We start from the raw sequence: 22,129 nt of genomic DNA, 5'->3' as shown, positions 1-22,129 counted from the left end.
TTGAAAGAAAATAATGTTTATGGAACTGGCCTAGGAGATGAAGGTCTTGTAAGCATATTCTGGCAAGTGAGCTTAAGAGAGAAGGAAACATCCCCAGAGTGACTGATGAGTCTTCAAGCCCAGGAGCATGAAAAGCATCTAGTCTTCCTGCCCACTTCCCCTGCCTTTCCCCCTCTCGAAGAAGGAGAACGAGGAGGAGGAGGAGGAGGAGAAGGAGGAGGAGGAGGAGGAAAAAAGAAAAGAAAGAAAAGAAAAAAAGTCAGCAGGGTGTGGTGGCATGCACTTGTATCTCTAGTACTTGAGAGGCTGGGACAGGACAATCACAGCCTCAGCTACTTAGTGAGGCCCTATTTCAAAATTAAGAATAAAAGCCGGGGCGTGGTGGTGCACACTTGTAATCCCAGCATTTGGGAGGCTGAGACAGGAGGATTGCGGCCAGCCTCAGCTACTTAGTGAGGCCCTTTGCAACTCAGTGAGACCCTGTTTCAAAATAAAGAATTAAAAATAGAGGGCTAGGGGTATAGCTCAGAGGTAGAATGCCCCTGGGTTCCATAGCTAGTACCGCAGAACAAAACAAAACAAAACAAAACAAAAACGAAACCAAAAAAGAATAAAAATAGGGCTGGGGGTGTAGCGCTGGGTTCAATCCCCAGTACTGCAAAAAAAAAAAAATCCTTTCCCATAACGGAGTTACATAAGATGGAGTCAAAAGTTTATTAAAGACATTAGCTTCCCCCGTGTTCTCACAGTGCTAGTCTTTGACTAAAACTGGTTTCTTTCCTACCAACTGTGTCTCCTGAGTATTGGCTTTCGAGTAGCCAAGGACGAATGGACTTGGGTCTAGCAACAAAGATGTATACATTTCTGAGCCCCTGGGTTCCTGGGTACTCACTTTCCTGTGGTGCCCTGTGTGTGTAATAAACGTGGATGCCTCTTCCCCTGTTTATCTCTATATTGTCAGTGTGTGAATTCTTCAGGCTCAATTACCAAAGCTTCAGAGCGTGGAAAGGGACGATCTCTAAGCCCTTACACCACTCTTGGCTACATATCAGGTCATTTAGGGATTTAAACAGAAAAGAGCTGCCTTTGCCCCACCATCTAAGATGATGATTGAACAGACTCAGGCCTGGGCTTCCTTATTTCTAAAAAGCTCCCCCAGGGGACTCTAATGTGATGGAATCGGTGTTTTACTCACAGAGTTTGGTCAGGCCCCTGAACTTTCTCCTAGGCCCATCTGTGGACTTCCTTAAAATCCAGTTTTAGCAAGCTGGGCATGGTGGCGCAGGCTTGTAATCCCTGCACTTGGGAGGCCGAGATAGGAGGATTGCACAGGTTTGAAGCCAGCCTCAGCTACTTAGTGAGGCTCTCAGCAACTTAGTGAGACCTTGTTTCCAAATAAAATATAAAATAGGTCTGGGAGTATAGCCCAGGGATAGAAAGCCTCTGGGTTCCACCCCCAGTACCACACACACACACACACACACAAATCCAGTTTTAGCAAAAGAACCCTGCTATGGCCATTCAGCCAGAACTCCCCTCCTGGTTATCTCCAGCAAGAATCCTGGCAGGTCAGTTTATCATCTTCTCTTGGTAGTTTTCTACCCTGATTCCACACTGTTCTTTTATAAAGCCCAACTGTCCAAGCTGTATTCAGAGTTGAGCCCAATCTCCCCAGTTGCAAGATCCTCGAGGCAGTCCCTGTACCTGTCATCAGAGTCCTGATTAAAGTCTTCCTTACTGTGCTTTAACAAGTATCACTGAAAAAAAAATGTAATTTTAACATTACATGCTCTTCATTCCTTTGAGAATCAAAGCTCAACCCCTTTTACAACATTTAAAAGCCAACTGCTCAGCTGCTGCTTGGATTCCAACATAATGATTTGTGAACGTGCCCCCCCAACACACCTGTCCCCAGCGATCTGGCTTTGAAATTCCCTTTTTGTCTGGAAAGGTAATATGAATGAGCTCCAAACAAGCCATCAGTCCATCCCGTGTGATCCCTTCCCAGCCTACCACATAGGTGACAGCTTTGGTGGGTTTCCTTTGGATTCCTCTAGCCTTTTTTTTTTTTTTTTGCAGTACTGAGGAAGGACCCAGGGGCATTCTACCTCCAAGCTACACTCCCATTCTTTATTTTGAAACAGGGTCTCACTGAGTTGCAGAGGGCTTCACTAAGTAGCCGAGGCTGTCTGCCAATGGTGATCCTCCCATCTCAGCCTCCCAAATGCTGAGATTACAAGCCTGCTCTACCACCTGGCCTTTTAGCCTTCTTTTTAAACAAATATATGCAAATCAGAGTACACATTCTTATTTGTGTTCTTATCCTTTTTTTTTTTTTTTTTTGCAGGTCTGGGAATGGAACCCAGGGGCATTTGACCTGGAGCTACAATCCCTGCCCTATTTTTTTTATTCTTTATTTTGAAACAGGGTCTCATTAAATTGCGGAAGGCCTAATTAGCTGAGGCTGTCCGTGAACCGCCATCCTCAGGTCTCAGCCTTCCAAATGCTGGGATTACAAGCGTGTACCACCACGCCTGGCTGTTCCTATCCTTTTTTTTTTTTTTTTTAAAGGAAATATACTATGTCATCTGGTTCCGAAATCTTATTTTATGCAGCAATCTATTCTGGAGATCTTTTCAAATTAGGAAGTAGCACTTTTCATTCCTTTAAAAAAACAGTGAAATAGTGGACTAAGGTCTCAGGGCAGCTCTTTGTTGATTTAAAGCAAGCTCCATTTTAGAATACACAGACAACTAATAAAAAAGTCCGTGTCTGTAGGGTGGGAGAGGGGTGAGGTGAAGGGCCAGGCAGCATTCCTTTTGTTGTTATAAATAATGTTGAGCACTGGACCTCCTAGTGATTGTGTGGGGAGGAGGCACTCTACCAAGGGTGAGCCCTGCTGTTCAGCCAGCAGGTGGCTGACTGTAAGACTGGCACCTTTTTTTCTCTTTTCTTTCTTCCTCTCATCTTTCAAGCCTTGGCGGAAGGAAGATTAACCATAACTGAGCGCAGGAAAGAAGGACTGGTGCCAGTGGGTTTGAGGAATGGAGCTCCAGGACACCTTCTGGACATGAATTATGCTTTCTGGTTAAAACACCTGGAGTATAGTCAGTGGAATTCCAACCTTTACAAACACATCGTTCTTCCCTCTTGAGAGCTGGGAAGTCAATTATGTCTGAACATCAGTTCACCATTTTCCCCATTTGCTAGTAATAAAACTTCCTTTTCCGCTTTCTCATAGCCTTGTCTGTGATTATGTGACCCAGCATCAGGACAAGAACTGGAATTTTGGTATTCAATTTGGCAGCGTCTGCACTAGAAGCTGGGAGCAGCCCTCACACTGGATTCCCTGGGCAGGCCAGGTGTTCTGAGGGGGTGCCAGGAGGTTCTTGCTGGGAGGGTGAGGTGCGGGGCCTGCTAAGAGCTGCTGCTCCATTTTAACAGTGGTAGCATCCCACAAAAAGGGAGAGGGACTGGGGAGACCTTCAGCAGCTGCTGGGCCCCTTTCAGCTCAGGTAATTCTCACTGCTCCCCATGAATGGGTACGGGTGGCTCTGTCATTCGAGTTAAATTGAGAAGAAAGAAAAGGAATGTAGCAAAGTCGCAACTCCTTGGCCGCTGGGGCAAGTCCCCCATGTGCAGCATGACTTCTTGGTTCTGCTCACCTGGTCTCCTTCATGGGCTGTCCCTTTGTGGAGACATCTGTGGCGCCTCTCATGGGGAATCAGACTGAGGGGGATTCGGGAGCCTATACGATCTATCCCATGAGTGGGGGGCTTTCATCCCTGCTGGAGAGTCCGTTCCCTCTGAGGTTCCCTCCTGTCGCCCTGGACTTCTGGAATTCCTTCTGGTTATCTGTCTGCATGTGCGTATCTTTACTACCCCTTTAAGATATGGCAGCACTATATCAACTCTAGCCATAATCTCTTGGAAAGGTTTTCAGCCAAATGGGCTCCTTATAGCCATAAGGCTGTGATGAAGACAGAGATGATGCTTCATTGTGACACAGTCTGGCTGATGTATATTGTTTAAAAAATGAGAAATGGTGGCTGCTTGCAGTTGGAATTGTGTCAGAGGCTGGGTGAGTGGGAAGACATCGGTGGTGTGCGGGCTTCTCTGCGGCTACATAATAAAGAGTCTGAAGGGTCAGGAACTAAGATGATGGTACAGGAGAAGACAGCCTCAGTGTACAAAGAAGCTGAGGGAGATTTAAGAAATATAATGAAGCCTCTTTCTCCAGGGCAGATGCCTGCCAGTGGCCATCCCAAGACCCTTTTCCCAGCAGCAGATCACTGGCCAGGAAATGGGTGTTGGCAGCAGGTCTCTAGCTATTGGCACTACCAGATTCAAGGGGAATGGCTTCCTCTTTTAAGATTCAGCAGGGCAGCCCATTTGGCTGGAGGCCTTTCCTCACCAGAGGGGGGAGGGCAAGTCCCACACCAGCAATATCCCACTGGCATAAATGTATTTGGAATTGGCAGGATGTGCAGCTGGGCAGGGAACACACCTGGCTGCATCTGGAGAGCCCCACAGCAGGAGAACTGCAGCCTCTTCTGTCAGGCTTTGTGGCTCCAGGGGAAAGGCAGAGACTGGCCACCTGCAGAGGCTGATTCAACCAGAGGATGGCTAGAGGATGAAGGAGGCCACAGCCAGGGAGAGGTGCACATTTCTTTTTCTTTTTTCCTTTTTCTCTTTCTTTCTTTCTCTCCCTCCCTCTCTCTCCCCCTCCCCCCCTCTCTCTTTGCGGTACCCTCCCTCTCTCTCCCCGTCCCCCCCTCTCTCTTTGCGGTACTGTGAATGGAACCCAGGGGCATTCTATCTCCAAGCTACACCCCTGGCCCTATTTTGTATTTTTTATTTTGAAACAGGGTCTCACCAATTGGTAAAGGGCCTCACTAAATAGCTGAGGCTATCCACGAACTACGATCCTCTTGTCTCAGCCTCCCGAATGCTGGGATGACAAGCCTGCACCACCGCGCCCGGCTGAGAGGTGCGCATTTCTGTGCTCACGGCTCCCTCACCTTGCTCGCCAGCAGGCACTTGTGAGTTGCAAACTGCATTCTTCCTATGGCCAAGTGGATGCAAGGGATCCAGGCCCAATTCCAACTGTAAGATTCTCCTCACTTTTGCAAGCAGTGGACAATTGGCCCTGCTAGTTTCTGCAGAGAGGCTCGATAATGGAAAGGTGGATTTCAAACAAGAGCTGGTGATTATGGGCAACTCCCAACTCTTGAGCTTTTCTAAGGATTGTGGGAGACCTCTCCCAATTTCTACAACAGTTCTACTAGGCATACAGGAAATACACTGATGTAGATCAAAAATCTAAATCAATTTAAGATAAATTTCATTGGGCAGAGCCATCCGGAATTCAAAAGTTCCAAGAGGTAGAGGGGGAAATGACATAAGTCACAGCCGGCTAATATTGCCTTTAAGGAGGATCTAAAACTAAAGCCACTGCATATTTGGCTGGTGGTCTCTGCAAAGAAATCCTCAGGAAAACCTAAAGGGAAAGATAAAAAAGGCTACCCTCCATTAAGGAAAAAACAAAGACCCTTCAAGAGCTCTGGATATAACTGGCGGTGGGGACCCAGTTAAAAGTTAGTAACACGATGGCAGTGATTAAGCATCAAGTCAAGCACTGCATCAACCCCTTACATGCAAACTGAGAAAACACAATTTTAGGCATAACTTTGTGTTCATGCCAGACTGATGGCTCTCCTGAGATGAGACCTGTGGTGTGAGTTAAATGCTTAACCTTTTCACTCAAAAAGCAAGGGCTCCAACCTCAAATGCCATGAAAACATGTTCTAGTTCCAGGCTCTGCATATCAACCAGGAAAGAAAACTGCGCCCATTTTGCTGGAGGTCTACTGAGAAAGTGATGAAGGCCATCTGGGCCAATGCCACCCAGGAAGGGTGGTCAACACTGCCCCAGTCAAAAGTTTATGTAAGGAGGGAGTAGCCTGCCCCAGAAAGAAACAATACCTCTTTTAAAAAAAGGCATCAACAAGGAGGCAGCCTATGGTTTGATTTGGCCTTGACTATTCCTCTTACAATCTTAGAGTCTTGCTTGCTAAAAAGCTACACACTGATGAAACCAATGTGTGCAAGACTTAAGAGCAATAAATCATACTAAGCCGGGCATGGTGGCGCAACTTGTAATTCTAGTACTTGGGAAGTTGAGACAGGAGGACCCGGGTTTGTGGCCAGCCTCAGCTACTTAGTGAGACCTTGCTTCAAAATAAAGAATAAAAAAATCAGGCTTGGGGTATAGCTCGGAGGTAGAATGCCTCTAGGTTCAATCCCCAACACCACACACAAAAAAGTAATAAAATAAATAAATGATACCATTCAGGATATTTACCTTATAGGGGCAAATTTTCACCCTCCTGACTGTTGTGCCAGGTTGATTCATAGTGCTGGAATTAAAAGATACACTCTTCTGAGCCGGGCTGGTGGCACACGCTTATAATCCTAGCATTCGGGAGGCTGAGACTGGAGGATCGCAGTTTGTGGACAGCCTCAGCTACCTAGTGAGGCCCTCTGCAACTCAGTGAGACCTGGTTTCAAAATAAAGAATAAAAAATAGGGCAGGGGGTGTAGCTCGGAGGTCGAATGCCCCTAGGTTCCACCCCCAGACCCCCCCCCCGAAAAAAAAAGATACACTCTTCTGTATCCCACTGGAAAGGAGATCCCAGTTGCTGTTTGCTTTTGAATGACAGGACTCAGATAATAAAGTAACCTTCCAGTATTGCTGGACTGTCCTTTTTCAGGGATTTAGAAACTCCTCTACTTCATTTATGAAAGCCTAGCCAAAGACTGGCAAGGGTTCCAATTAATCAAGGAGTTCTTTTGCAATATGTAGTTATGTAATTGTACTTTATTATAGCTTACAGGAAATCCAGGAACTAGGCACTTGTGTAGTTGTGGGAATGGAAGGATTTTGCCATATTTAAATCCCTAATTCTAGACTAACAGCAAAACCCCTGTTATGATGTCTTGAAAGAAATGTACATGGAGCCCTTGACTTGGACCTCAGAATCTGTATCAATTACACAAATCTACCTGTGGCAAATACCACAGAACTACACAGGTACATATTTCTCTATCATTCTAGGTTTAATAGTGGTGGTGGTGGTGGGACTGACAAAGGAATAGGAAAAAAAAAAGGTCTATTTTCACATGTAGCAGTATTTTCAGAAGGTTCAGTTAACGTTTAGATGTTACTGTCTGTGGTGGCTGATTGTTGGGATGTTTTCAGTTGAAAGGAATTTTTATACCACTGTGGTGGGCTACTAGTTCCTACTTCACAAAAACTTTGCCCAAACAGTGTGTTGGCCAATTTTTAGTTTTCTGTGCCATTTGAAAGGTGAAAACTTGAACCACAGGGTAGTCTTAATTTTGTGTTTCTCTTCTCGTGAGTCTGAGCGTCTTTTCATATATTAAGAACCACCCGCATCCATGGCACATGGTTGTAATTTCAGTCTTGAGAGGCTGAGGCAAGAGGATCACAGGATCTAAGATAGCCTTAGCAAGACTCTAATCAACCTAGCAAGACCCTGTTTCAGAGAAAAAAATAAAAAGGGATGGGGGTGTAGCTCAGAGATAGAATGCCCCTGGGTTCAATCCCTAGCGCCACCCACACACCCACACCTACAGCCCCTCCACACGCATGCACCCGCACACACACACACATACACACATGTACACAGCCACCTGTATTTAGTTTTCTGCTAACCACCTATTTATATCCTTTGCCCACTCTCCTTTCCAGTCTTCTTCTCTTTCCTCTTGACTTTCAGAAACTACATAAATTAAGGGAGTTTGCTTTTTGGTGACAGGAATTGCAATTTTTACTTTATTGTGGCACTGGAGATCAAACCCAGGGCCTTCTAAAGCTACACCCCCCAGTCCTACTTAAAAAAAAAAAAAAAAGCATCTTGCTAGGTTAATGAGAGTCTCACTATTTTCTGAGGCTATCCTCAAACCTGCAATCCTCCTGTCTCAGCTTCCACGTACTGGGATTACAAGCATGCCCCACCATGCCCAGATGGAATTGCAATTTTTAAAACTAATTTGTCATTTGTCTTTTAACTTTGCTTATAGTTTTGTTATGTGAAAGTTTTGTCTTTATTTCCCAAGATTATTAAGTTTTCAGCCTTGATTAGGATGGCCTTCCCTAAGATAATAAAATAATTTGAGGTCTTGATAAGTTGTCCAGACTGGCCTTGAACTCTTGTGCCCAAGTGCCTCAATCTTCTGAATAGTTGGGATGACAGGCATATATCAGCACGCTCGACTGCACGTTTATTTTAAAAACTTTTTTGGGTGTGTGGTACTGGGGTTCCTAGAAACCCTTCTACCTCCAGGCTACACTCCCAGACCTATTTTATATTTTTTTATTTGGAAACAGGGTCTCTCTTTTTTTTTTTTTTTTTTTTGGTGGTGGTACTAGGGGTGAAACCCAGAGGCTTTCTACCTCCGGGCTATACTCCCAGACCTATTTTATATTTTATTTGGAAACAGGGTCTCACTAAGTAGCCAAGGCTGGCTTTGAACCAGCACGATCCTCTTGTCTCCGCCTCCCAAGCCCAGGGAGCACAAGCGTGCGCCTGGCTGTTTTAAAATACTTTTAAACATTCTTTGCCAGTATTTAATGAATACTTTTATGCTTTAAAAGATAATGGCTGTAGCCGGGTGTGGTGGCGCATGCTTAGAATCCCAGCGGTTGGGAGGCGGAGATAGGAGGATCACACAGGTTCGAAGCCAGCCTCGGCTACTTAGTGAGGCTCTCAGCCACTTAGTGAGACCCTGTTTCCAAGTATAAAGTAGGTCTGGGAGTATATCCTGGAGGCAGAAAAGCCCTTGGTTCCATCCCCAGTACCACAATAAATAAATAAATAAAAGATAATGAATGCATGAACAAACTTATTTTTGAAATGCTCTTATGACTTATGGTCCACACAGGCCATAGAATGATTCTAGAGCTCGATCATGAAAGTGCTGACCTTTGGGAAGTGGCAATTTTCTGAGGTGCCAGTGATCAAAACTGAAGTCTCACACATGCTAAGCAAATGCTCTACCACAGAGCTACACATCTCTAGTTCCAGGAGGCAAATTTTGATGCTATAAAAATAGTGTCTTCTTGCACTCATTCTTTATGGACCAAGGAAATTGAATAATACTACTTTATGAAATAAATAAATATGCATACTACCTGAAGAAGAACCTTCTATCTATTGACTAACCAGAATTTCTTAATCTTTAACCTTGCCAGAAACTAAAGAATATTTTAAAAGTAAATTAACCCACTGAGATATAATTACACATTATCAGAATGGCTGAAAGAAAAAGTAGTTAGTGACATCATCAAATGCTGGCAAGGTTGACAGGAAACTGGATCTCCCCTACATTGACATTGGGAATGGAAAATGTACAGCCATTCTGGAAAACAGTTTAACTGCTCCTTATAAATGTGCACTTAGCTTAAGACCCAGCAGTCACACTCTTGATATGTATACAAAAGAAATGAAAAAGTTCAAAACCTGCACACAAAGGCTCGTACCAGCTTTATTCATAACAGTCAAGAGCAGACAACACTGCAGACGTCCTTCAGAAGGTGAGGGGCTAGTCACCTGTGGCACATGCCATCGCAGTATGGGGTTGCTTGGCACCACATTGTTGGCAGGAGGACTAGTGTAAGCTGAAGATACCTGAGGTTTAGCTAACACAGAAGACACATTTTCTAGGGGCTGCCCTTGTCTGACCAGAAACAGAGCTCTCAGGTAATGCATAGAGTGTCCTCTCCCATGGAGCTCTGTGGCCCACAGAAGGAAGGCCTGCTCACCTGTGCATGGGCAAACATCACTGAAAACCTTATCATCTGTTTTCCTAAAAATCCCTTTGTCTTTCCTAGTGAAGCCTACTTGTGTTTTCCATGGAAGCTATTTATCTTTCCCCATAAGTTAGAAATACAACAGTCCCCCTTATCCTAGAGGGATTAATTCCCAGACTGCCAGTGGGTGCGTGACACGAAGGAGAGTGCCAAGCCACATATATACACAGATTTTCCCTACATGCCCATACCCTACAGCCATCATTGCCACATAGCACCAGAGTGTGACATGTTGTGTGCCCTGCTGCCTCCTTTACAGCATGACTTTTGTGCTTTGGGGCAGTATTAAGTAAATTCAGGGCTACCTGAACACAAGCCCTGTCATAACACAGCAGTCAGATCTACTGGGTGGAGAGCAGGCATACAGTTCGCTTGGGCAAAGGGTGATTCATGTCCTGAGTGGAATGGATCCCGGCGACAGGAGATTATATCCTGCTACATCAGAATGAGGTGCAATCTATGACTTGTTTATTTCTGAAAATTTCCACTTAATATCTTGGACCACAGTTGATGGCAGATGGCTTTAATCATAGAAAGCAAAACCATTGGTAAGTGGAGACTACTGCCTATATATTTAACCATTTAATGAGACAGATACTTGTTATACATACAAAATATACCTTTTATTCCTGTCAATGTCTTTCCTCATTTAATTCTAAAGGTTTTCACTGAACCTAAAGGGGCTGAAGAAAATTTTGTGTAAAGGAACACCATTCAGCAAAAAAAAAAAGAAAAAAAAGGAAAGGAAAAAAATTATTGTCTGTTATAAATTATGATTCCATTTATCTAATATTCTTTTATTTTTTTCAGAACTGAAGATGGAACCTAGAAGCATTCTACCTCTGAGCTACACCCCCTGCCCTATTTTTTATTCTCACTAAATTGCAGAGGACCTAAGTAGCTGAAGTTGTCCATGAACCTAAATCTGGGATTACAAGTGTGCCCGGCTCTAATATTCTTGAAATAAAATTATGTAGTTAGAAAAGAGAATTTTTATTTTTTTGGCCAGTAATTAAAGAGCAGGGAGAGGACTGGGATGGGTGTTGTGACTTCAAGAGGCAACACAAGGACCCCTGTGAACTGAGACTGTCTTATACGTCGACTTTGGTGCTGGATTCATCAGCATACATATGACAGAACTACACAGAACCACACACACGTGTATATGTAAAGCAGTGTCTGAAACACACTGGTGGATCACAGCGATGCCAACTTTCTGGCTGGGATATCATACTAGAATTAAGAAGGTGTTACAATTTGGAGAAAACTTGATAAGGAGCATTAAGGCTTGGATCTGAATTGTCCCACACATACCATGGCTTGGTGGCCAGCGTGCGGAGTAGGTAATCTTTAGGAGGTGGGGCCTCCTTGAAGGGAGGAACCGGAAGGCAGACATTTGAGGTTTTGTTGTGTCCTTGGTCCCTTCCTTTCCTCTCCCTCACCCTCCCTCCTTCTCTCTGCTCTGGTAGGCAAGAGGTAGGTAGCCTTGCTCTGCCATGCCCTCCGACCGCGATGATGTCCTGCCTTACATTAGGCCAAAACAATGGGTCAAGTGACCATGGACTAAAAGCCCTGAAACCATTTGCCTAAAAAGGCTGGGGGTGAAGCTCTGAAGTACAAGGCCCCTGGCTCAAGCCCCAGTTACTTCTTTTAAGCTGTTTTCTCAGATAGTTTTCCACAGTGATGAAGCGCTGACTAACCTACAGAGAATGCAGGACCTCTCAGTGGCTCTTCTAGTAACTGCAGGGAGATCTTCAGTTTTCTAAAAATAAGGTTTAAAAAATTGCTATAGCCCCTCCAAAGTCAACTTAAAAAATTATTTGGGGCTTCAACAATACAAGAATTGGTATGGAATTATGAGAATGATGTCAATGATTCAGAATAATTTAATGAAAAATTAGCATTGTATTGCTTTTGCCAAATAATTTCCACCTATTGTCTAAAACATATATAAGTGGTATTCCAATAGTAATTAGCAATGAAAGGTGCTACAGTCTGGATATTAAATGTTTCAAATGGACCATGTGTAAAAGCTTTATTCCTAGGGTTGTACTAACAGAAGGGAGCAGAAACTTTAGGGGTGGGGCTTAGTGGGAGGTCTCTAGGTTGCTGATCTGCCCTTGAGGAGACAGTGGACCCCAGCCCCTTCCTCTTACCCTCTGGCTGCTGTGTGCTCCTCACCATTGCCCCCCCCCCCCGGCTGCAATGCAATAGGGCTGCCTGATCACGCGTCAGCCTCTAAAACTGCAAGCTAGAACAAACCTTTCCCTTCCTAAGTTGATTATTTCTGGTATTTGCTTTTATAGTGATGGAAAGCTAACCGAGAGAGGAGGAAGTCTTTTAGGATGATTTCTTTTACATATAGGAAATACAGGGTTAAATGCTAATATGATTAATTATGCTCACTGACTATAATTATTTTAGGCTAGTTAACCAAATCAAAATAAGATCAGTAATTTTCATGCCTTTTCATACTACTTGAGATATAAGGATCAACATGGCACATAACATTTTTGAAGTTTCTGGGATGATATTTAATACAGAACCGGGACATGGCATAGAGATGACCCTGTTGGGGCTGGTCCCATTCTCTCCTGTCCCTCAGGCTCTGCGTGGTTGGCAGAGGCAAGGGCCTGGCAAGGTGACAGTCAGCTTTCCTTCTGGTGAAGCACAGAGAGGAGTAGAAGGCTGACAGGAGGAAGAGCAACACAGAGAGTTACTGTGAGCCAGGACTTCTTTGTTTTTCCTTTTTTTTTTTTTTGCGATAAATAGAACCCAGGGGTATTCTACCTCCAAGCTACACCCCCAGCTCTATTTTTTATTCTTTATTTTGAAACAAGGTCTCACTGAGTTGCAAAGTGCCTCACTAAGTAGGTGAAGCTGTCTGAGAAGTACGATCCTCCTGTCTCAGCCTCCTGACTGCTGGCATTACAAGCATGGGCCACCACGCCCAGCTAGGACTTCTGCGTTTTTTAGAACAGTATTCTCTACCTGCTTGATGGTGGTGTTGTATACTCTAAAATGCCTGTGTTCAACTGACCCTTATCTTATTTCATGGCCCTAAAGTGAAAAAGTAGTGTTGCTGGCAATTTGGATATGCCAAAAGAAGATATAAAGTATTTTCTGTAAGAAAAAGGTGAACGTTTTATTTTGAGTACGTACACATAGGAAAAATCATAGTACCAAAGGGATCAACACGATCTTCAGTTTCAGGCATCCACTGAGAGTCTTGGAACAATCCTTCACCAATAGGGGTAAAATCAGTAAGTTATACAATGTTCCTTTCTCTATTACCAATATCTAAAAGTTTCCCAATCTTCCTATACATGGGCCTTTTACTGAATTCTGACTAAATTCAGAATATTTATTTTAAGATCCCACTGAAGTCCTGTAGATCTCATTTTAGATTTTCTGTTGATCCTTTCCCTGTGTTCATATCCCCAAGCCTAAACATCTACACCAGAGTCCATCTACCATCTGCTTGCTTTCTCCATAAGTAGTGGATTCTGCTTTTGGTATTCTCTGAAATTGCTAAAAATGTAACTTTTCTCTTCTACAGGATTCTGGCTCCTCGTTCTGAACTCTAGGAGTTCCTTCCTAACCAGGAAAAATAACAGTGACTGCCTCAAAAGAGAGCTAAGCAAACTGGGATGTGGCACAGTGCCCAGGAATCAACATAAAGAGAACCTGTTTGATCTCTGTGTGACCTTGGCCAAGCCAACAAGTTCTTGTTCTCAAATTACCAGTGTACACAAAGAAGAAACCAGACATTTGTGTTTCTCCATTTGCAAAAAAACAAACCTTAATGGACAAGATTATTATAAAACTTAAATTTTCCTTTTATTGTGTAATTATTTTGGTCTAACACCTTGCCAGGTAGAGGGATTTCTTTGACCCACCCTCTTTTTCAGGTAAGACAGGTTATTTAGCAAAAAGAAGACTTAAGGAGCAGTTAGGAGACTGCAGTCCCAGAACAGAGTTGTACATTCAATGCCTGCAGCGTTGGGAGGGCAGCAGGTTGAGTGAAGGGAACATTGAAGGTATTCAGAGCCACCTCGATTTGCATTCCCACATCTGACTGAGCCTGCTATGTCTTACACCTCCCAAAGCACAAAGCCTTTGACTTCCCTGGTTTGTTTTCTTTGCTTCAAGTGGCACAGACCCTGCTCCTACTGCTGCTTGTAAATAAATATCCTTTCCCTCCCTTTTCCCTACTTCTAAATACAGCACTTTTGCCACAAAGTCATCTCTAATCCATCCTATGAAGTTTCCTTTGCTTTCTTTGCCTTTCTTCAGCATCCACCCAGAATGGTCTGTATTCTCCTCCAAAGGCTCAAACCTGTCTTCTCCTCTTTTGTCCCTCGGATGCCCCATAGCCATCATCTGTAGCTCTGGCTAGCATCTTCATCCAGCTTCAACTTTCCTGCTACTTTTGAGACCAGTACTGATTAGCTTCTAAAACACTTTTTAAAGTATTAGTAAAACTTTATATTTTAAAGCTGGGCATGGTGGCATGCACTAGGGTAATCCCAGTACTCGGGAGGCTGAGGCAGAAGGATTGCAGGTTCAAGACCAGCCTCAGCAATGTAGCGAGACCCTGTTTCAAAAAATAAAAAAATAAAAAAAGGCTGGGGATATAGTTCAGAGGTAGAAGGCGCCTGGGTTCAGTCCCCAAAACCACAAAACAAATAAACAACAACAACCCCCCCCCCCACACACACACACATCCTTAATTTTTTTTCCCCAATACTGGTGATAGAAACCAGGGGCATTCTACCTCCAAGCCACACCCCCAGCCCTATTTTTTATTCTTTCTTTCTTTCTTTCTTTCTTTCTTTCTTTCTTTTCTTCTTTCCTTCCTTCTTTCCTTTCTTCCTTTATTGCAGGTCTGGGGATGGAACCCAGGGGCATTCTACCTCCAAGCTCTACCCCCCAACTCTAGTTTTTATTCTTTATTTTGAAACAGGGTCTCACTGAGTTGCAGAGGGCCTCACTAAGTAGCTGAGGCTGTCCGCTAACCGCGATCCTCTGGTCTCACCTCCCAAATGCTGAGATTACAAGCATGTGCCACCACGCCAGGCTGACCCTTAACGTTTTAAACACTAGTAAAACAAATTGCACATATTTCTTTTATCACCCTAAGTTACTTTCTCTCCAGACACTGTAACAAAACTAAGAGGCTGCTTTTGCTAAAAGGGCTGGCTCTTCACCTATGCCTACAGATGAGCTGCAGATAACTGCAGATGTTCCATGGGTAACTAAAATAGAACAAGCCAGATGTGGTGATGCACATTTATAATCCAGTACTTGGGAGGTTGAGCAAGGAGGATCACAGGTTCAAGGACAGCCTCAGCAAGCAGTGAGATTCTCATCAACCTAGCAAAACCCTGTTTCAAGATTGAAAAAAATAGGGCTGGAGGTGTAGCACAGAAGTAGGATGTCCCTGGGTTTAATCCCCAGTACCTAAAATAAAAAACAGAAAAAAATTATGCTATCCCTTCTTTGGATGGTCAGTTCAAGCCCCATCTCCTATGAGCACATTTGCTCATATTATTTACATATCATGAGCAATATTCTATCTTCTTCTGTTCTAATGTTCACTTTTAAAGACACATCCTCTCTCCCCAACTACAAGTGTAAATGTATTAACCCCCAAAATTTGCCCAAGAACTTTGCATAACACAGATACCTTGCCTCATTCTCTTTGAATTATTGGTAACAGGTTCTGCCTGTATCCAATATATAATGGCTATGGAGTACTTATTATGTATTTTAATATCTAGTGTCTCAATAATGATGGTCTTCCACTTGGTAAAAAAGGCAGAGACATGTGAGAAAGTCACTTGTCCCAAGTCATCAGTCCAAGAGCTGGCAGAGAGGATTCACACTCAAGCAGCCTGACTCCAGAGCCTGTGACATATTTTCTTCCTTATGCACAGGAATAATTGGTTTGCCCACTTCCTTAGTCTTTTCTGTTCTACTATAACAGAATAGGGCAGGCTGGGTAACTTACAAAGAACAGAAGTTATTTCCTCACAAGTCCGAGACCATGCCGTGGCATCTTCTTGCTGTGTTGCTCAACAGTAGAAGGTGAGAGGGTAAGGAGGAGCTCAACTCGCCTGAGTCCTTTTTTAAGAAACACACTCACAAAATGGCACGCATCCACTCATGAGGACAGCGCCCCAGTGACCTAACACCTCCCCTCGGGCCTCACACCCCAAGATCAAGTGAGGACACATTCAAACCCTGACACCTACTGAACTCCCTCTACCTGGATGCCTAAGACATGTCTCCAACAACCATGCTGACTTTGTTGCTTAGCAACATTTGTCTCCGGTTAGGGACCCAAGTGTGCCTTAAGTTGCGCTTCTCTACCTTCCATGCCTCTTGCTAACACAGGGATCTCCCTATGCTTTAGCTCTCATTAGGGACCGCTGAGGCTTTAAGTCTTCACTGTTTCTCCACAACCCCAAAGGATAACCCTACAAATTCCTTAAAACAGCTTCATTCCCTCTTTGCTACTGTGACCTCCCCTGGCCCTCCACTTCCTAAATTCTACAACCAGCTTCCAAAGAGCTTGCCTCTCGCTTTGGGTCTTACTCCCTACTCATCGCTTTCTCCTCTGAATTCACAGCCAGCTGTGAGCCTCTTAGGGTTTGTTCCATACCTAAATGATGTGAGGTTAGCTGGATATAGTTCTAAGCTCTTCAGTAAAAGATAAACCTCTCGAAGGCAGGGTGTTTCAGTCTTTATTGTATCTGCCATAGAACACAATGCCTCGTGCATGGCAATGAGGTAACACTGACTGAAAGAAAATGCCTTTAACAGGAACTCATTTAATCTCCACAACAACTGTATGGGGGAGGTACTCTATTATTCTTTCCATTTTGCAAGTCAGAACACTGAGACCCAAAGAGGTTAAGACCCATAAGATGGTTATGCCAGTAGGAGGTGACAGCGGGCTTTCAAACCTAAACAACCTGGCTGCAAAATCCACATTCCTAATTACTATGCTACTACCGACAGTCAATCTCATATGCTAATTTATGTAAAACAGCACTCTGCAGATTATGAAGGACTAACCTCCAATGAAACCAATGTATCCAAACAAAATAGTTCTCTGATATTTCTAAGGAAGGGGAGGCAGTAGAGCATGGAGCTTAGGTTTATAATTATCAGAACCATTTCTATCACTTTCCAGCTTTCGGCAAGTCACATAATCGTTTTCAGCAATAGCTGTATCTACAAGATTAACTAGTTCTTGTTAGGATGTCTCTGAGAATTAAGTAAGATTAGAGCACCAAGAATATGTAGGCTACACAAATAAATATTGACTTTAAAATGGAGCCAAATTGTGTAACCCAGCAAATTTTCTCTACTACATTATTAATTGACAATTATAAAACAGTGTTAAGCAAGACTCATGTCAACATATTTGTTTTTTTATGACAATAAACTGACACACCTTCACTAACTTTCTTATTGTAAAATTAATCATCTCTAATGTGAGTCAAAGCAGTAGAGTCCTGCCTTTGGGCATAAGAGCAGAAGTCCAAAAGCCTTTAACTAATTCAAGCAAATGCAAAGGAAAACAAAAACTGTCAGCAAAGGGACAATTCCCAATGAAGTAAGAATACTGACAAACCCAAGTGTATGCAAATGTGGGAGAGTTCTGGAAAACATGCCATCGGAGGAGGAAAGGCTGAGGAAGACAAGATATTAAATGTGGAAATAACAACCCTCACACAGGGCTGTTGAAAGTTAACAGTCTGTGTAGGTCCAGGGAGCAGAATTAAGTAAACAGGAGGCTTCGAGGAAGCTGGTCCAGAACGAGCTCCCCTGGGCCCTCCTGGACCCTTCTAGGGAAGATACTCAGGCCCCAGCTGTGAGACACGGGCAGAGGGAACACACACACACACACACACACACACACACACACACACACTCTCTCTCTCTCTCTCTCTCTCTCTCTCCACTCTCCGTGGAACTCGAGAATGTAATCACTGTGGGAAAGGTGGGCTAAGGCATTCGAGTGGTGACATCTAAACAAAATGTCTCAGGGACCTGAGACTTGCGGGATTTCGCTGACTCCTGTCTTACAAACAACGTCTGGTCTAACCTGCAGTCCGACTATGTGGAAGGTGCCCATCCACCAAAGAAGCTTCCAGATCAGCCCCGGGACCCCTTTCCACCCACTGCCGCCTCCAGCTCGGCCGGAGCCTGGAGGGAGCTCGGGGTCACGGGCCAAGAAGGAAACCTCCAGCCTGTGGACCCGGGGAGGCGCGGGCCCTGGAGGCGCAGCGGGGCTCAGCGGGCGGCCGAGCCCGTTAGGAGAAGGCCCTGCAGGCGACGACGCAGGCGACGGAGTCACTGTCGCCCCCGACCCCTGTGACGCTCTTTGGAACGCACTCACCAGCCCGCAGCTACGCAGAAGCCGAACCGCGGGACCCTCCATAGCCGCCGCAGCCCAGCAGCGCAGCTTTCCTGCGAGACTCTGGCGGCGCGCCAGCGCCTGGGGGCGGTCCTACCAGGCCACGCCCCCAGCCACCGCCCCTCACACACCCCCAGAGGCCACGCCCCCACGCCTACGGAACCCTGTGAGAGACACGCGCCCCTCCTCCGCGGCGCCCGCGTCCAACTCACGCGAGACTTGGGAAGGCCGCGGACAGGAAGGGAGCCGAGACACAACAAACATGGCGGCGGCTGCGACGGTGACGGAGGCGGCGGCGGCGGCGGCGGCGGCGGCGGCGCTGAGCGAGGCGGTGGGGGTTACTCGGTGCGGTGGTCAGGAGGTAAGTGGAGGCTGCCGGCTCGGACGGCGGCGCCGGGTGGACGGGGCGGAGGGGGTGCGGCCGAAGGCGAGAGCGGGTGTGCGGCGGGGCCAGCGGACCCCGCCCGAGCCTGGGCCCCGCGGAGGGTCGTGATGGACGGCCGCGGGCGGTGTCTGGAGCCGGGACCCGCTCGGCCGGAGCGCGGAGGGAGCGGTGCCTGGGCCCGGCCGAGCGGGGAGGCGCTGACAGGTGGCCGTGCGGGCGCCCGCGGTTCGCGTCCTCGCCGCGTCGCGGGGCTGGGCCCGCCGGGCGCGGGTCTCCTAGGTGTTGCGAATCCCGGGGAGGATGGCGCTCGGACTCCTGGTGAGGGTGCTGCCCGACGCCGGCTCCGGGGCTGCTGCGCTCCGGGAGAAGGACTCTTCAAACCCTCGCCCTTCATCTCAAGATCTTGCCACAATCCCTTTTTTTTTTTTACTTCGGGGCTCTCTGATTTTGGGGAACATGGGAAGTTTCAGGAAAATGGCACAGCAAAGAACTATTCAGGTTCATTCGGGTTCGGGTCTCTGGTAAACTGTCTGGAGTGCGCGTAACCAGCCGTGCACCCAGAAGCGCAGATGACTGTGGGTCTGAAGTTTAACTAGGTCTGAACCGCGCCGCTAACCACGTGGCCCGCTTAGTGACCGCTGATGTGGTCTTCAGAGCCCGAAAAGGAGTGCCAAGCGGGAGGAAACATAACGAAGTGTTAGGTTGGGAGAGCTCAGGAAACTAGATTTGGAAAAGCAAAATGAACTCGAAAACAGCTTTTCAAACATCTGGACTGTTAGTTTTAAAATTGCATTTAATTTTGATTCATGACGAGTTTCCAAAACAGCTTGAGATTAATGGATTTTTTGAGAGTTTCCTACAGTGAACTGAGATGTTTAGTATTTTTTAATTTTCCTCCTAAAAGGTCCAGGGTGTTTCCCAGAAGCCCGTTTTGTATCCCAATAGACAGGATAATGAAGATAAGGATCAGGTGTTTGCTCCTTGGGGGTGTGGTCCGGTTTTTCTCCCAACACTTTCTCCTACTAATAATTCTCTAATAGAGGGCTAATGCATTGTTGTTATTCAGCCATATCTGGTTAGCAAGACTAAGCTTATTTTACAGGTATACTGTGAACATATGAAATTCATGTCTTTTAAAAGACATTTAAAAATTTGCCAAAACTAAAATCTTGAGCAATCAAATGGAGGGGGGATGGTAGTGCATGCTACTGTCTGGTGATCTGTTGAGATTTTGCTGAAGTGAGCCTTTGCTTTGTTCTTTGGTGGTTCAGCTAATGATAATGGTAAGGTTGGCACAAGTTGTTTTATTAAACCTGTAGCTGCTAACAAGCTTTGCATTTATGGTGTGCTTTTCTTTTCAGACCTCTCTGTGGCTTTTGAATTTTAGTTGAAAATCCCTCCATGGCCTTTTGGAGTCTTTTGGTGTGTCTCCAGAGTAAATTCCGATTACTCTACCTTTCATCAATGTGGGAGTGGCAAGAAAAAGGTGGAACTGATTCTTGGTGAAAAGGTTAGATTGTTTTCTTCCAACAAGATTTTATTTATCTTTTACGTTTATATCTTCTGACTTCACAGAGCCTCATCACAATCTCCCTTTTTGTCGTTAGAGTTTTTGACTGTTAGGATGTCAGGATTTGTTCTGTAAATCTATTTGAAGGCCCATGTTACTCTATACAATCCGAGCCCCCTTTGTTAGTCTTCCCTGCTAATGTGTATTTTCTTGGACAGTATATCTTTTCAGTGGCCATAATTATTAGACTATAATTAACATATCTATTGAACTATAATCACTTTATGTGCATAAGCCTGCCTAGTCTTCAAGTTATTGTATAAGTTAGTTGCTAACTGTAAAGTTTAGACGCAGGGAATGAGGCAGGCAGGGCAAGTAAAAGCAAGAGGTGCTTTATCATGCACTCCCAGGTGAGGTTTACAGGTTCAAAGGAAGCACACACCCAGGGTCGGCAGGTTGAAAAAAAAAATTTTTTTTTTCAGTACTGGAACCCAGGGGCATTCTACCTTCAAGTGACAACCCCAGCCCTATTATTTATTCTTTTTTTTTTTTTTTTAAACAAGTCTCACTGAGTTGCAAATGGCTTCACTAAGTAGCTGAGGCTGTCTGCGAACCATGATCCTCCTGTCTCAGCCTCCCTATTGCTGGGATTACAAGCGTTCACCACCATGCCTGGCTTGGGGGCTGTTTTTTGAGGGTGGGGGAGAGCAAGGAGTTGGGAGCTTCTGGGCAGATAGGTTGTTGTTTCTTAAGCAGTGGTTCCTATCAAAGTTCTTGGGGTTGACACCTGTGTCAGGAACTGGGCGACACTTGTGTTTGCTCTTGTACCTATTGGCCAATTGGAACTGGGCGGCGACACCTGTGTCTGTGATTATATGCATCAGCCAACTGGAACTTTCAGGGGTGGGGGGGCTGCCAACATCCCTGCTTCAATCTAACATCCTGGCCTTTTGGTGATAGGGAGTGCTGAAATCTTAGAAACTACTTCTTGCTGGGAGGGGGGCAGTAGGGGGGTATAGACTGGAAATAGGTGGTCAGGGTCCATGGGCAGGTGGGTGTATGGCTGTAGCAGGAGTTAGTTAATGGTCACTCGATATCTCCACAACACAGGAGCAGGTGGATCTTAAGAGGCAGGAGACTAAAAGAAAAAAATAGATTAAGATCACTGGCCCTATCATGGGTGGGATGGGATTGAAGTGGCCAGGGGGGTTTTGAAACCAGACAAGGAAAGAGTTGGCTGAGTGTGTCTTGCTCGCTGCTCCTTGCCGGCTTGGCTAGGGTGTGTACGTTTTGTTCTACCAGACCAGATTCATTGATGTAGTAGCCACATTCTTCCGTTAGGAACAGACAGGTTTTCCCTTTTTCTGCTGTTAGGGGGTCCAGAGCTCTCTTATTCTGTAAGGCAGCCTGGGTCACTGAGGTCAGCTTTCTCTGTAGGGAGGTGAGAGATATGGCTGTGGACTCTAGGGCAAGCTGAGTTTGTCACTAAAGCCCTGGGCCAAGAAAAGACAGTGGCTGAGAGCCTCTCCTGCAAGTTTCCTAACAGAAAAGGCAAAAAGGTGACTCACTGAACCAGGGTTGGGAAGAGGGAAGGAGCCAGGCAATCTCTACCTATTCATATAGGGTCAGCTGAGGAACCACAGTGGCTAAAAAGCAGGGACCCTTTTAAGTGTGTTGCATCCCTAACTGGGAACAGAACCCAGGCTGCCAGACTGAATGCACAGAGCTTTAGCCACCAGGCCATTTTAATGCTCCTTTAGGAGAGAGTGGTGCAGGGATAAGGCTGGGGCTCAGCACCAGGTGTGGGCAGGGAAACAGGTGGGCTCGGAGCCTGGACCCCGGGCCAGGTGGATGGGGATAGGAGGCACAGGCAGTATTGTGGATGCTGCAGGCCAGCGTGGGAATGCGG

The 22,129-nt window shown here is 45.5% G+C and overlaps 1 protein-coding gene across 1 annotated transcript in view; it reads right to left on the bottom strand.

The window, feature by feature from the left end:
- Positions 1 to 18,349, bottom strand: part of ACADSB (acyl-CoA dehydrogenase short/branched chain) — a gene marked incomplete at both ends in the record, with an annotated part of 46,252 nt that extends 27,903 nt beyond the window's left edge. Inside the window, one exon of the mRNA XM_080693716.1 lies at positions 18,308 to 18,349. Coding sequence (XP_080549842.1) covers positions 18,308 to 18,349 — 42 coding nt within the window. The remainder of the gene's footprint in view (positions 1 to 18,307) is intronic.
- Between the last annotated feature and the right edge of the window lie 3,780 nt (positions 18,350 to 22,129).

The sequence above is a fragment of the Muscardinus avellanarius genome, assembly GCF_963383645.1.
Source record: "Muscardinus avellanarius genome assembly, chromosome: 4".
Taxonomy (NCBI): Eukaryota; Metazoa; Chordata; class Mammalia; order Rodentia; family Gliridae; genus Muscardinus; species Muscardinus avellanarius.
Note: the sequence above shows the minus strand (reverse complement) of the source record. Positions and strands in the feature narration are given on the sequence as shown.